Genomic DNA, 17,282 nt, shown 5'->3' with positions numbered 1-17,282 from the left:
TGATTTAGGGGAACATGTTCCTTTACAGACGAAGTGTTACTGAAACATATCCAACCCTGGGTCGGTACTGATATCAGTAGTGTGAGGTGTTAATACTTCTATAAATCATACACAAGTGTTCCCGACATTGGTCCGTGTACCCTTGAATACATATATGCGTGTAAAAGACTATCTCCTGAGTTTAGAATTGCTTATTTGAATTGAGGATTGAAAATAAAAACAAAGTAACACATTTTTTATTTGTAATAGATAACTGTTCACATTATAAATAAGATATTTTTCATGAGTTAATTTTGACACATAAGGCTGAACTTCTACAAATTCTTTAATGCAGAGAAGACGGGACACCTCTTCTAGACTTCAAAGAAATACTACATATATATTATCTGTATCATACAACTCTTAACTCTTAAAGGCGGTTACCTATTGTCACCTTGGCTTTTGTGAAGGTTAACAACAAAACTAGTTTTTTTCGAGTTAACCATGTTCTATCACACTTTATATAATATTAGGTAATTTCTAGTTTCAGGAATTGAATTGAAAATAAATAATCTTGTTTTATATCAAATGTATTCCCTAGGATGTAACAACTAGCGTATAGAGCACACGTTCATCTCGTAGAATCATTTGTATCTCCATGTGATTGGCGTTTACGTGTAAGCATCAGAGCCATCACAGCTATCAGGAAGACTACCAGGACTCCACAGGCCACACCTCCCCACACTATGTAACCTGTAATAGACAGATGATTAACATATCAGGCCACGCCTCCCCACACTATGTAACCTGTAATAGACAGATGATTAACATATCAGGCCACGCCTCCCCGAACTATGTAACCTACAATAGACTAATGATTAACATTTCGGGCCACGCCTCCCCACACTCTGAAACCTACAACAGACATAGCATGTGATTATCTTAACAGGCCATGCCTCTCAACACTATGTAACATACAACAGACACGCCTCCTAACAAATTCTATCATACCCAGAGATGCTTGATTACTGGAAACATTTACCTTTGTAAAGGCAAAGCATGTACATTATATTTATCATAAAGACAACTGATTGGCCCATTGTCAGTATAATGTGACCGAGGGGGGCGTCCTGCTAGCGGCCGCCATATGCTTCAGTGAGATAGCACTATAATGTGGGAATTAAGTCCGTGTTATCACAACGAGGCAAACACAAACGTTCACAATTTGTATGTAGCTCACACACCATAAATGTCGATAGGACGTTAAACAATGTAAAACCAAACCTATAAAATCGTTGACGTCCTCAGTATCCGCCAGCTCCTCGTCGGGTGTATTTGTTTTTGACGAGCCTTTAATGCTCGATTTGAAACAACAGTGCTGGTCCTGGTAGTGTACAGAGCGTATATGATTCACTTTACAAAAATGGTCGAATTGTGTCCGGGTCTCCACACTTAGGATCCCCAGTGTCGCTCCGTTATTTAACCGGACATCTTTTGTAAAGTTACTTATTGCGGCAAACTGAAATAAAAACGACATATTTAAATCAACACGTTCGCTTATCGCAAAGTGATATCTGTATTTTATTTTAAAAGCATTATACAGAATTTTGATAGGTTTCGAAATAAATATACTTGATTATTTAGAAGTCTTATTTTAAATGAAGATACCATCCACAATCGATCATTCGCTCTTATTCGTGATAGAAATTATTATTTTAACGAAACAAAGAATAGACAGGTTTGATACAGTATTGCTTGTGCTGCCGGTCTTCAGCACAGGTACAAAAATAAAATACCGTTTACATCCCAACGAGACATACATTTTAATGTATGCTTCGAGTATTTATAAACAGTTTATATAAAATATGAAAATAAGCCGAATTACTTGATAGCAATATCAGCGTAAGGCTGACATTGAAACGCTCCCGAGGTTGTTCCGAGTACATTTGTGTTAATATTTTTCTTCGAGTCTTGGTTATTTTATCACAGTCTCCGGAAGTGTAGGGCATTATCTCTTTAGAGTATTAAATGTTATGTGGGCTTATCCAACATTTGATTTACTGTTAAATGTAACTTTCGTAAGGCGGTATCACTTGTTATATAACATGGAAATGTTTACGGCACTCCGCCATGATGTAAAGTGTGATTCCAAACTGTCCCAAACTGAAATATCGAAAACTCGGTGGTCAGTATTGTAAATTGTACGGTGATCACCGATCGAGATGACCATGCAATAGTTTCCGATAAATGTCATGAGTATGGAATAATTATGATTATGTTTAGCAAGATGAAACCATACGACACTTTCTATTGAAGTACTGTAGATAATTTGGTCATTTTCACATTATTTGGTCCTTTCAAAAAAATGTGGCCAAACCGAAGTGGTTTCATTATTTCTCGCGTAATCATAAAAAAGAAGCACTTTTTCAATACAACGACAGGTGATGTATTTTCTGGTAGATTTCATTGGTTTTCTGTCGTAGTTTTTTCCCTATCAATGACTGGAACCTTGCGTAAAAAATGGTTCTGAGGCAGATTTTATAGTCTTTATCATTTTAGTTGCATCATTTATGGGGCGGCGCCATAAACTGTCAGAAGAATTTTCGTCTACAGAACAAGATAATACTGGTCTGATTGACAATACGGTCATCAACACGGTCATTAAACATTCAACACCTGTGGCACTTTTACGTCCTTCAAATCACACACAGTTACAAAAAAAAATAAACATATGCTGTACATGTATATCACAAAAAAATAATATTTGCTACTTTTCATTAGAATCGTTTTATAGGATGAATCACGACCAAGATGTCTCGGAGGTATACGTTATGTCCCCGACCGACAGGTCTGGAGTCAAAACCACACCTGCGTACAAATGATGTTCCCAAAATGGTGATTTCCAGCCCAACATCATCAGATGGTATGCTATTCAAATTACCCTTTCCGTCTGTCCGTCCGTAAACAATCTCTGCTATCACTATTTCTATATATCGCGAAAGGGCTTTATATAAGTTGTATAACTTGTGCCCAATCCCTTTGTAAAGTTCAGTTACAAATGAAAATATGTTTAAATCAAATCACTATTTCTTGAGAAGAAGTATTTTGAGTCTGATCGGGAAAACATAATGGCCGACAGGCAGCCATCTTGAATTTTGGCAGTTGAAGTTTTTTGTCGCTAATTCTTAGAAAAGAACCATGAGGACCTTTCTCCAAACTTAATGTGTAGGTTCTTCTCAGTTCCTTAATTGTTGAGCCCATTTTTTTTTTTTTTTTAATTTGAATGTGAAAACAAAATGGCCGTTAGGCAGCCATCTTTGATTGTGACTGTGGAAGGTTTTTTATCACAGTTCTGAGAAGTACTTACAGGATATTTCTCAAACTATAGGGAATCCCCACCTGAGGAATTCTCGCCTTTTAACACCTGGAATCCTTCGTCATTCTCCTTTTAGTAGGAGTGTATTTTTTTTTTATTTTCCAGATCTCAAGGCCCTACTCTTTATTCTCAAGTATAGAAAGTACCCATTTTATATGGTATTCATGCACTCAGGGAAACAGCTACAAACCTATAAGAAAAAGAGAAACAGCAGCTGATCATCTTCGAAGATGGCAGCTGATTGGCTGAATTACTTGTGCGATACTTTCAGCTGACTTAAATTAGGGGCTGGGGGCCAGTCTATTAACTGTCTATAACATTTACAATTTCAATGTAAATAGAGTTGTTTAAGACTTTAATTGTTAAACACTTGTACTTATCTGGCTCCCCTACATAGTGAACAAATGAAAAGTGTCCCACCCAATATAATATTGTATGTGTGACTGTCTGTTCTCCGACCGAGATGCGGTATTAAAACTCTGATCAAATGTTCCCCTGACCGAGATATGTTGTAAACCGAATGGCCTACTGCACTGTGTGCAGGGAAGATCGCTACTTTTGGAACACGATAAACTTTGAAAATTCTAGCTATCTGAAATATTCGATTTATCAAAAAGTATATTAATAGTTTTCATGGTTTGTTTTCGTTTAGCCTTTAATGCGTCTATTTAACTAGGTTTGCGATAGCATCGTGTGTATTTAAATCACCATGGTAGCATGACCTAATCCCCTTGATACGCAGTAAGGACGACGGTGTGTATGAATGAGTGTTTTGTGTGCCTTCAGACGAATACCTACATTGGACTCCCTATGTAATTGCAAAGTATCATATTACGTAATACGTTCTTATCGAGGAGAGAATTGAAGGAGGAAAGTGACAGGCCGACGGTTATATAGTAAAAAAAAATCCACTTCAGAATCACAGTAGGAAGATCCCCCCTCCCGAGGATTCGGGGATATATAGGGGATATGCGTAACCTAGTTATATTGCGCAAACTGGTTTATGAGGCCTACTTGTTAATTATTTTTTACTACCTTGCCCATGGACGTGTAGCTTAATTGTCTGTAACTGATCTCTATAGTAGTGTAGTCCTTAGCAGGCATTTAGAAAATTTTGTTAATCAAAACGTGAGCAGAAACCTGAAGCAAGTTTGTTTTACATCCATGAATTAGAGGACATCTGAAGCAAGCTATATAGATACAGTCCTTAGCGGACAAATCAAGTACAATCGTAAGTGGACATTTCGAGCAACCTTTGTAAAAATACAATCTGACATCTGAAACAACCTTTGTTAATCACAATCGTAAGCAAACATTTGAAGCAAGTTTTAAGAAAAACATTCGTTAGCCGACATCTGAAACAAGCTTTATAAATACAATCGTTAGCGGACATCTGAAATAAACTTTGTAAATTCAATTGTGTGCTGACATCAGAAACAAGTTTTTTCAATGGAATCGTTAGCGGACATCTGAAACAAGCTTTGTCAATATAATCGTTAGCGGACATCTGAAACAAGCTTTGTCAATATAATCGTTAGCGGACATCTGAAACAAGCTTTTTCAATGGAATCGTTAGCGGACATCTGAAACAAGCTTTGTCAATATAACCGTTAGCGGACATCTGAAACAAGCTTTGTCAATATAATCGTTAGCGGACATCTGAAACAAGCTTTGTAAAAACAATCGTTAGCGGACATCTGAAACAAGCTTTGTCAATATAACCGTTAGCGGACATCTGAAACAAGCTTTGTCAATATAACCGTTAGTGGACATCTGAAACAAGCTTTGTAAAAACAATCGTTAGCGGACATCTGAAACAAGCTTTGTAAAAACAATCGTTAGCGAACATCTAAAACAAGCTTTGTAAAAACAATCGTTAGCGGACATCTGAAACAAGCTTTGTAAAAACAATCGTTAGCGGACATCTGAAACAAGCTTTGTCAATATAACCGTTAGCGGACATCTGAAACAAGCTTTGTAAAAACAATCGTTAGCGAACATCTAAAACAAGCTTTGTAAAAACAATCGTTAGCGGACATCTGAAACAAGCTTTGTCAATATAACCGTTAGCGGACATCTGAAACAAGCTTTGTAAAAACAATCGTTAGCGAACATCTAAAACAAGCTTTGTAAATACAATCGTTAGCGGACATCTGAAACAAGCTTTGTAAATACAATCGTTAGCGGACATCTGAAACAAGCTTTGTCAAAACAATCGTTAGCGAACATCTAAAACAAGCTTTGTAAATACAATCGTTAGCGGACATCTGAAACAAGCTTTGTCAAAACAATCGTTAGCGGACATCTGAAACAAGCTTTGTAAAAACAATCGTTAGCGGACATCTGAAACAAGCTTTGTAAAAACAATCGTTAGTGGACATCTGAAACAAGCTTTGTAAAAACAATCGTTAGCGGACATCTGAAGCAAGCTTTGTAAAAACAATCGTTAGCGGACATCTGAAACAAGCTTTGTACAAACAATCGTTAGCGGACATCTGAAACAAGATTTGTAAAAACAATCGTTAGCGGACATCTGAAGCAAGCTTTGTAAATACAATCGTTAGCGGACATCTGAAACAAGCTTTGTAAAAACAATCGTTAGCGGACATCTGAAACAAGCTTTGTAAAAACAATCGTTAGCGGACATCTGAAACAAGCTTTGTAAATACAATCGTTAGCGGACATCTGAAACAAGCTTTGTAAAAACAATCGTTAGCGGACATCTGAAACAAGCTTTGTAAAAACAATCGTTAGCGGACATCTAAAACAAGCTTTGTAAAAACAATCGTTAGCGGACATCTGAAACAAGCTTTGTAAAAACAATCGTTAGCGGACATCTGAAACAAGCTTTGTAAATCTAATTGTTTGCTGACATTTTTTGTGAGTCTCTACCCTTTACCGGCGGTATTTAAAAAAGGTTCCGTGAAGCGAACGGATGCTTTTGAAATTCACGGGCACCTGAAGTATGTTTGGAAGTACCAGACTGAAACGCAGGTGTGTCAGTAAGCTTTGTACTCACATATCCATACAGCCTGCAGTGAATACCCGCAGTCCTATTAACAGGAAATATCGCGCTTATAAACAAAATGTCTGCAATTGTAATAATATTCGCGGTTACACCACCCGAGAACACCAGAATGCAATTACTAATATACTAAAATAGCAGTAATATTTGTGGTTCTGAAACCCGTGAACACCACAATGAAGATGAAAATGAAATCGTGGTTCCGTAACCCGCTTATAATAGACATGTTCGCGGTTCCGCAGCCAGAAAATAGCAGAATGTAGACATACTGTTGTAGTAGTAATATTTGCGGTTACAAAACCCGCGAATACTCAGATGAAGACATATTTTACAATAGAAATATTCACCGATTACAAAACCCGAGAACATCAAAATGGAGACATACTGTAATAAAAGAAATATTCGCGGTTCCAAAACCCGAGAACACAAGAATGTAAATACACTGTTATGAATAGTAGAAATATTGGCGGTTCCACAACCAGAAATTACTGAAATGTAGCCATAGAGAATGACTTCCTATAAAATTATAGATATTTCTTGTTTATTCGACCATAAAAGACTATACAGTTCTCAAGTCAGTGACCACTTAAAGTCGGGCTATATTTTTTCTGAAGAGCTAAAGGTTTCAACGTGCAATTGATTATATATTTTGATAATAGAATCTGTATACATGCATGTAGATTTGTCAGTTTGACTAACCCTTTTACATCAATGATAAACATGATAATAGATTAAGCCTTATCAGAAATAAAAACTGCAAACATATACCTATACATCTACTATGCTATATCCAATGTTATACAGTATTGCGAGCATTGGTATATTGCACATGTGTTTTTAATATTTTATGATACAGGTAAATGACACTTTTTAATGTACATTTCATAGTCTCAACTTATAAAATACATCTATACTTACAGGAAACAGTTGATTGATGAGACAGTATTCTGGTCGGTCGTTTATCAAACTAATTTCCAAAACATTACAAATTGAAACAGAATTGGTATTACAAAAATGTGAAAAACAAAACACTCACACGAAAGGTATGGTCGATTGCCAGACAAGTCGCGTTGATGTCAATACAATTCAACGTGACGTCATCACAGCGCGTGCACCATTCCAACGCTGGATAACAAGAACCGGCCATGTTGTCCCCTACCCAGGAAAAGATCACTATCATTCCGAGATACATTTCGCCGTCCATTTGTGCTACCGTTTTCTATCCACGCTCCATCTGTATTTAAGCTGCAAAAATTGTTTACATCCCGCTAAGAAAACATTTTCTCTTGCTGTTTTTACGAGGTTAATACAATGCAACCATTGATTCGCTTGGTTGTTTTGACCGTGTGCGTCTTAAAAGGCTGGGGTATTTCTTCGACACATGGTCCGTATACTGTGTTCATTGAGAAAATACCTACAATAAAACTTCCTTCCAATGGCTCTCCTATTTCGCTCTTATCATACATGCTTCCGTCATCACCAACGATAATGTAAACCAAGTCATTTCGACCGGCACGCCAAGCAGTAAACATTTCAGGAGTGGAGAGAGGCCGCAATGCAATAGTTTGTTTTGGGTATAGAATTTTGCACGTAGGATAAAACGAAATCACTGATCTATTGCATATGTAATAAATAGTGTATTTCAAATAACATAAACACTGGTGTTTTCCCCGGTCTGAAGCTGGCCCCACGAGACGGCGTTCCACTCGTATTGACGTTTTATCTTGTTTATGTTTCAATAGGGGACGTGTTGACGCGAGCAGACAGGGGGCTAGATCGGAACCTCTCCCCGGGTTCCTAAGGAAGTCAATACATTCTGGGGTCCTCGAGAGTTTGGGGTCTGATAGCAAAAAAGTTATACGATTGACCGCTCTTCTGCCTCATGAGATACTTATGAATATCAGCACCTGTAAAATTTAGCAATAAATACTCAAGAAGAGTCAGCAGCTCTCTAAACACAAACTACAATATACACGCTTTTGCTATCAATACTCCATCATATGCACTTTTTTCAAGCTTGATTTTTATTTAATTCCGTTTTAAATCTTTATTTCAACAGGTTAAACAAGTTAATTTCAACGTTCAAACTTCCATTTTCATAATGTTCTGGTCTATTTTCAGACATTTTTCGGAAGTAGTAAAACTTGGGTCTGGACTAATTATATATATGAAATTGCCAGAAGCAAAGATACTATCACTATGGCCTGGACTACTTTCTGACATTTACCGGAAGTAGTGATACTTAAGTCTGCACTACTGTCCGATGTTTGCCGGAAGTAGTGATATGTAGGTTCTAGACTACTGTTCTATATTCACGGGAGTAGTGCTATTTGGGTTTTAGACAAATGTCCGATGTTTGCCGGAAGTAGTAATGTATGGGTCTAGATTACTTGCCGATGTTTGTTGGAAAAGTAATACATGGATCTAGAGTCCTATCTGATGTTTGCCAGAAGTAGTCTAGACTATTCCCTATTAGCTAGAAGAAGTCATATATGGATCTAGACTACGGTCCGTTCTTTTCCGGAAGTAGTGATACGTATGTCTAGAATACTGTCCGATGTTTGCAATAAATAAGCATACGTTGGTCTAGAATACTGTCTGATATTTGTGAGATGTAACGGTGATACGATATGGTCAAGAAAATGCATTTACGTTCGCCGGAAGTGGTAATACGTAAGTCTAGACCACTGTCTGCTATTTACAGGAAGTAGTGATACGTGGGTCTAGACTTATTACATATCCAGTGATATCATTCTCGCTCTCGGTTTCAGAATTGGGCAAAGTGCCCAATGTGAAATCTAGCACCGCCTCCCAAATCGGGAATGAACTTCAACGCGTTTGCGACCACTGACGTAACTGAAAGGACCGTGTTTGACATTTTCCGGATATGGTGATGATACGTAGGCCTAGAATTCTGACTGACGTATTCCGGATGTAGTGAAACGTGGGTCTAGAATACTGTCTGGTGTTTCCCAGATGCAGGAGTGATACATTGGTCTAGAATTCAGTCTGATGTTAGCCGGAAGTAGTGACAGTGGGTCTGAAACACCTGTCTGATATTTGACGAATGTAATGGTGATACGTGAATCTGATGTCCTAACGACATAACGATACGCAGTTTGGTGTTAGACTACTTCCTGTGCTAGCCGGAAGAATCGATACGTAGGTCATTCAATACTACTGTCAAATATTTGCCGGATGTAGTAGTGATACTGCTGTCTAGACTACTGTCTGATGCTTACCGGAAGTAGTGATACCTCTGTCTAGACTACTGTCTGATGCTTACCGGAAGTAGCGATACTTTTCCCTAGACTACAGTCAGATGCTTACCGAAAGTAGTGATACTTCTGTCTAGACTAAAGTTTGATGTTTACCGGAAGTAGTGATACTTCTGTCTAGACTACTGTCTGATGCTTACCGGAAATAGTGATACTTCTGTCTATACTACAGTCTGATGTTTACCGGAAGTAGTGATACTTCTGTCTAGACTACAGTCTGATGTTTACCGGAAGTAGTGATACTTCTGTCTAGACTAAATACTGTCTGAGGTTTTCAGGAAGTAGTCATAAGTGGTTATAGACTACTGTCTGATGTTCACCGGAAGTAGTGATACTTCTGTCTAGACTTAGTACTGTCTGATGTTTAACGGAAGTAGTGATACTTCTGTCTAGACTTAGTACTGTCTAATGTTTTCAGTAAGAATAGTAAACTACTGTCTGATATTTGCCGGATGTAACAGTGATGCGGAGGTTGAGACTACATGTTGATGCTGTCCTGAACTACAAATTGGTGTTTACCGGAAGTAGTGATACGTAGATCTGGACTGAGACCACAATTAAGTAATTCCGGGTTCAGGCCCCACGAATGAAGTCCCCTCAAAAATGTATGTATTTCAGGAAAACAAATCAAATGCCTCTTTGAACTTGATTTCTGTTAATGAATTTAATGTGGATTTATAGTAGAGATGTCAATCTAGGTTTTGTGATGTAAAATAATAATATTGATCATTTATTATGTGCTCCAGGACCATGTGTGATGAGTCCTGATTTGACCTCTACCCCTGACCCGGATGTATATAATCCACGTTGATGACAAATTTTGACAGCTATCTCCAGAAAATGCCCAACATGCTTGGTTGAAACTTTTATATTTTGCTTCTCAGATGTTGGTCTTGGCCAGGTGAGATGGAAAGTTGCATATGAGATTTTGGGAATTTATTATGAATTTTAATGTTACAATGAAACATATAGCGAAGCCAATTGTGGTCTCGGTCCTAATATAGATAAATGTTCGGTGTTTGCCGGAAGTAGTCGTCCATAGGTCTAGACTACTTACAACTGATGTTTGCAGGAAGCATGCAGGCCAGACACCAGGCATTATCCCGACAAGTCGTAGTCATTTCATCTTGTCATAACCAAAGTCATTTTATTAAGCTCTCTATCAACTAATAGGTACCATGTAATGCATTAAAAAGTGTATTCAAAGTACAATATTAATTGGCGAAACAGAAAACAATTTTTTTTTTCATTATTATTTCGTTTACCTAAAACACTCATTTGAACTCGCTGCCTGGCATTTTCTGGAAGAAGTCATACAAATAAATTAATTAAAGTTATATAGGGGGTACCAAACGGATGTAGAGGATATACATTGCTACATGGTAATACAATTATGAGTGCTTAATCTCTTTTATTACATGTCTACCAGCATGCGCACATGTTACACATAGCCACGTTTATCCCGAAGTACATTACATGGATTCGCTGCTTCGGTCATGTATAGCTTTCTAATACATGTAACAGCAAATAATTCGAATGGCTATAATTGTGTGCTAATAGAAATGACTGTAAAATGATCGCCGAATGTTGTTGTTATTTTCAGTGTTTAAAGTTGTCGTGTACGTCAAATCGGTGACTGGGGAACTTTAATTATCATTGGTCCAATAAAGTATCAAGTTGATTTGATATTGCTTTTGATGTTGTTGGAATAAGATTGAAGATACTTTAAATTTATTTTCGGACATCTGCAAGAGATAACTGTAAGCGGCATGCTAGCTTGTAATTACTGTACGTAATCTGGCGATTAAGTTGTTATGAAATTAATTCTGAGTACACGTGTACTTTTAGTTTTTTGTGGTGATATATCATTACATTCTGTAGATATTGACCCTGTATAGATATATCGTTACAGTAGATATTGACCCTGTATGGATATATCGTTACAGTAGATATTTACCCTGTATAGATATATCGTTATATTCTGTAGATATTGACCCTGTATAGATATATCGTTATATACTGTAGATATTGACCCTGTGTAGATATATCGTTATATTCTGTAGATATTGACCCTGTATAGATATATCGTTATATTCTGTAGATATTGACCCTGTGTAGATATATCGTTATATTCTGTAGATATTGACCCTGTATAGATATATCGTTATATTCTGTAGATATTGACCCTGTATAGATGTATCGTTATATACTGTAGATATTGACCCTGTATAGATATATCGTTATATTCTGTAGATATTGACCCTGTGTAGATATATCGTTACAGTAGATATTGACCCTGTATAGATATATCGTTATATTCTGTAGATATTGACCCTGTATAGATATATCGTTACAGTAGATATTGACCCTGTATAGATATATCGTTATATTCTGTAGATATTGACCCTGTATAGATATATCGTTATATTCTGTAGATATTGACCCTGTATAGATATATCGTTATATTCTGTAGATATTGACCCTGTGTAGATATATCGTTACAGTAGATATTGACCCTGTATAGATATATCGTTACAGTAGATATTGACCCTGTATAGATATATCGTTATATACTGTAGATATTGACCCTGTATAGATATATCGTTACAGTAGATATTGACCCTGTGTAGATATATCGTACAGTAGATATTGACCCTGTGTAGATATATCGTTATATTCTGTAGATATTGACCCTGTATAGATATATCGTTACAGTAGATATTGACCCTGTATAGATATATCGTTATATACTGTAGATATTGACCCTGTATAGATATATCGTTATATACTGTAGATATTGACCCTGTATAGATATATCGTTACAGTAGATATTGACCCTGTATAGATATATCGTTATATACTGTAGATATTGACCCTGTGTAGATATATCGTTATATTCTGTAGATATTGACCCTGTGTAGATATATCGTTATATTCTGTAGATATTAACCCTGTATAGATATATCGTTACAGTAGATATTGACCCTGTATAGATATATCGTTATATACTGTAGATATTGACCCTGTATAGATATGTCGTTATATACTGTAGATATTGACCCTGTGTAGATATATCGTTATATTCTGTAGATATTAACCCTGTATAGATATATCGTTACAGTAGATATTGACCCTGTATAGATATATCGTTACAGTAGATATTGACCCTGTATAGATATATCGTTATATACTGTAGATATTGACCCTGTATAGATATATCGTTATATACTGTAGATATTGACCCTGTATAGATATATCGTTATATACTGTAGATATTGACCCTGTATAGATATGTCGTTATATTCTGTAGATATTGACCCTGTGTAGATATATCGTTACAGTAGATATTGACCCTGTGTAGATATATCGTTACAGTAGATATTGACCCTGTATAGATATATCGTTATATTCTGTAGATATTGACCCTGTATAGATATATCGTTATATACTGTAGATATTGACCCTGTATAGATATATCGTTATATTCTGTAGATATTGACCCTGTGTAGATATACCGTTACAGTAGATATTGACCCTGTATAGATATATCGTTATATTCTGTAGATATTGACCCTGTATAGATATGTCGTTACAGTAGATATTGACCCTGTATAGATATATCGTTACAGTAGATATTGACCCTGTATAGATATATCGTTATATACTGTAGATATTGACCCTGTGTAGATATATCGTTACAGTAGATATTGACCCTGTGTAGATATATCGTTACAGTAGATATTGACCCTGTATACATATATATCGTTATATTCTGTAGATATTGACCCTGTATAGATATATCGTTATATACTGTAGATATTGACCCTGTGTAGATATATCGTTATATACTGTAGATATTGACCCTGTATAGATATATCGTTATATACTGTAGATATTGACCCTGTATAGATATATCGTTACAGTAGATATTGACCCTGTATAGATATATCGTTATATACTGTAGATATTGACCCTGTGTAGATATATCGTTACAGTAGATATTGACCCTGTATAGATATATCGTTATATTCTGTAGATATTGACCCTGTATAGATATATCGTTATATTCTATAGATATTGACCCTGTGTCGATATATAGAGAATAATACATACCTTTTTCCATATGGGACCCAATATTGGCCCCGAGACCCCAATATTGGCCCAAGGGCCGAAGGCCCAGACCCCAATATTGGCCCAAGGGCCGAAGGCCCTTGGGCCAATATTGGGGTCTCGGGGCCAATATTGGGTCCCATATGGAAAAAGGTATGTTTTATTCAATTTATTGTATTCTTAGTAATAAATCACAGAACATTAATCAAAACAACAATTATAACTTGACAAGAAAAATCAGATTCAAATTTTTAATGTATTGAATTATAAACACTTTATAATATTGAAGTTTTTTAAGTCTTTATGAAGTTCATATCTGTCAAATTTATAATGATTTCTAAATAAGTTCCTTTCCAAAAGTGTTTCTACCATGTCACTGATCAAGGATCAAGAATAAACATTGATTTGAATCAGTCAGAATCACTGTCAATTATCTTCCTTGCTCTTTTCATGTTGTTTGTTTTGGTTTCGCTGACAACACAGCACCTACGTCAAAACCCGAGAGACCCGAATAGTTTGATGAGACGCAAAATTTAGAGGTGTTCCGCGAAGAGGGCCAATACAGGGTTTGGGGTGCATTACTGAATCAATAATGCATGGGTAAGGATTACGGATCGGGAGATTTGGCGCCATAATGCATATGCAAAAAAACCTGTATTTATTACTAAGTATACAATAAATCGTTATATTCTGTAGATATTGACCCTGTATAGATATATCGTTATATACTGTAGATATTGACCCTGTATAGACATATCGTTATATTCTATAGATATTGACCCTGTGTCGATATATCGTTATATTCTGTAGATATTGACCCTGTATAAATATATCGTTATATTCTGTAGATATTGACCCTGTGTGAATATATCGTTATATTCTGTAAATATTGACCCTGTGTAGATATATCGTTTCAGTAGATATTTACCCTGTGTAGATATATCGTTATATTCTGTAGATATTGACCCTGTATAGATACATCGTTATATACTGTAGATATTGACCCTGTATAGATATATCGTTATATACTGTAGATATTGACCCTGTATAGATATATCGTTATATTCTGTAGATATTGACCCTGTGTAGATATATCGTTGTATTCTGTAGATATTGACCCTGTGTAGATATATCGTTATATTCTGTAGATATTGACCCTGTGTAGATATATCGTTACAGTAGATATTGACCCTGTGTAGATATATCGTTATATTCTGTAGATATTGACCCTGTGTAGATATATCGTTATATTCTGTAGATATTGACCCTGTGTAGATATATCATTACAGTAGATATTGACCCTGTATAGATATATCGTTATATTCTGTAGATATTGACCCTGTATAGATATATCGTTACAGTAGATATTGACTCTGTGTAGATATATCGTTATATTCTGTAGATATTGACCCTGTGTAGATATATCGTTATATTCTGTAGATATTGACCCTGTATAGATATATCGTTACAGTAGATATTGACCATGTGTAGATATATCGTTATATTCTGTAGATATTGACCCTGTATAAATATATCGTTATATTCTGTAGATATTGACCCTGTGTGAATATATCGTTATATTCTGTAGATATTGACCCTGTGTAGATATATCATTACAGTAGATATTGACCCTGTATAGATATATCGTTATATTCTGTAGATATTGACCCTGTATAGATATATCGTTACAGTAGATATTGACCCTGTGTAGATATATCGTTATATTCTGTAGATATTGACCCTGTGTAGATATATCGTTATATTCTGTAGATATTGACCCTGTATAGATATATCGTTATATTCTGTAGATATTGACCCTGTATAGATATATCGTTATATTCTGTAGATATTGACCCTGTGTAGATATATCATTACAGTAGATATTGACCCTGTATAGATATATCGTTATATTCTGTAGATATTGACCCTGTATAGATATATCGTTATATTCTGTAGATATTGACCCTGTATAGATATATCGTTACAGTAGATATTGACCCTGTGTAGATATATCGTTATATTCTGTAGATATTGACCCTGTATAGATATATCGTTACAGTAGATATTGACCCTGTATAGATATATCGTTACAGTAGATATTGACCCTTTATAGATATATCGTTATATTCTGTAGATATTGACCCTGTGTAGATATATCGTTATATACTGTAGATATTGACCCTGTATAGATATATCGTTACAGTAGATATTGACCCTGTATAGATATATCGTTACAGTAGATATTGACCCTGTATAGATATATCGTTATATTCTGTAGATATTGACCCTGTATAGATATATCGTTACAGTAGATATTGACCCTGTGTAGATATATCGTTACAGTAGATATTGACGCTGTATAGATATATCGTTATATTCTGTAGATATTGACCCTGTATAGATATATCGTTATATTCTGTAGATATTGACCCTGTGTAGATATATCGTTATATTCTGTAGATATTGACCCTGTATAGATATATCGTTACAGTAGATATTGACCCTGTATAGATATATCGTTATATTCTGTAGATATTGACCCTGTATAGATATATCGTTATATTCTGTAGATATTGACCCTGTATAGATATATCGTTATATTCTGTAGATATTGACCCTGTATAGATATATCGTTATATTCTGTAGATATTGACCCTGTATAGATATATCGTTATATTCTGTAGATATTGACCCTGTGTAGATATATCGTTATATTCTGTAGATATTGACCCTGTATAGATATATCGTTATATACTGTAGATATTGACCCTGTATAGATATATCGTTACAGTAGATATTGACTCTGTGTAGATATATCGTTATATTCTGTAGATATTGACCCTGTATAGATATATCGTTACAGTAGATATTGACCATGTGTAGATATATCGTTATATTCTGTAGATATTGACCCTGTATAAATATATCGTTATATTCTGTAGATATTGACCCTGTGTGAATATATCGTTATATTCTGTAGATATTGACCCTGTGTAGATATATCATTACAGTAGATATTGACCCTGTATAGATATATCGTTATATTCTGTAGATATTGACCCTGTATAGATATATCGTTACAGTAGATATTGACCCTGTGTAGATATATCGTTATATTCTGTAGATATTGACCCTGTGTAGATATATCGTTATATTCTGTAGATATTGACCCTGTATAGATATATCGTTATATTCTGTAGATATTGACCCTGTATAGATATATCGTTATATTCTGTAGATATTGACCCTGTGTAGATATATCATTACAGTAGATATTGACCCTGTATAGATATATCGTTATATTCTGTAGATATTGACCCTGTATAGATATATCGTTATATTCTGTAGATATTGACCCTGTATAGATATATCGTTACAGTAGATATTGACCCTGTGTAGATATATCGTTATATTCTGTAGATATTGACCCTGTATAGATATATCGTTACAGTAGATATTGACCCTGTATAGATATATCGTTACAGTAGATATTGACCCTTTATAGATATATCGT

At 35.5% G+C, this 17,282-nt stretch overlaps 1 protein-coding gene across 1 annotated transcript; it reads right to left on the bottom strand.

The window, feature by feature from the left end:
* Positions 1-222: 222 nt before the first annotated feature.
* On the bottom strand, positions 223-7,806 carry LOC117322007. The gene is made up of 3 exons (XM_033876704.1): positions 7,417-7,806; positions 1,264-1,498; positions 223-732 (listed from the first exon to the last, which is right to left on the bottom strand). Exons 1-3 carry the CDS (start codon positions 7,582-7,584, stop codon positions 611-613), a joined length of 525 nt encoding a protein of 174 aa, XP_033732595.1. The 5' UTR covers positions 7,585-7,806; the 3' UTR covers positions 223-610.
* Between the last annotated feature and the right edge of the window lie 9,476 nt (positions 7,807-17,282).

The sequence above is a fragment of the Pecten maximus genome, chromosome 2 (genome assembly GCF_902652985.1).
Source record: "Pecten maximus chromosome 2, xPecMax1.1, whole genome shotgun sequence".
Taxonomy (NCBI): Eukaryota; Metazoa; Mollusca; class Bivalvia; order Pectinida; family Pectinidae; genus Pecten; species Pecten maximus.
The sequence above is the reverse complement of the archived record's forward strand: the minus strand, read 5'-3'. Positions and strand labels throughout refer to the sequence as shown.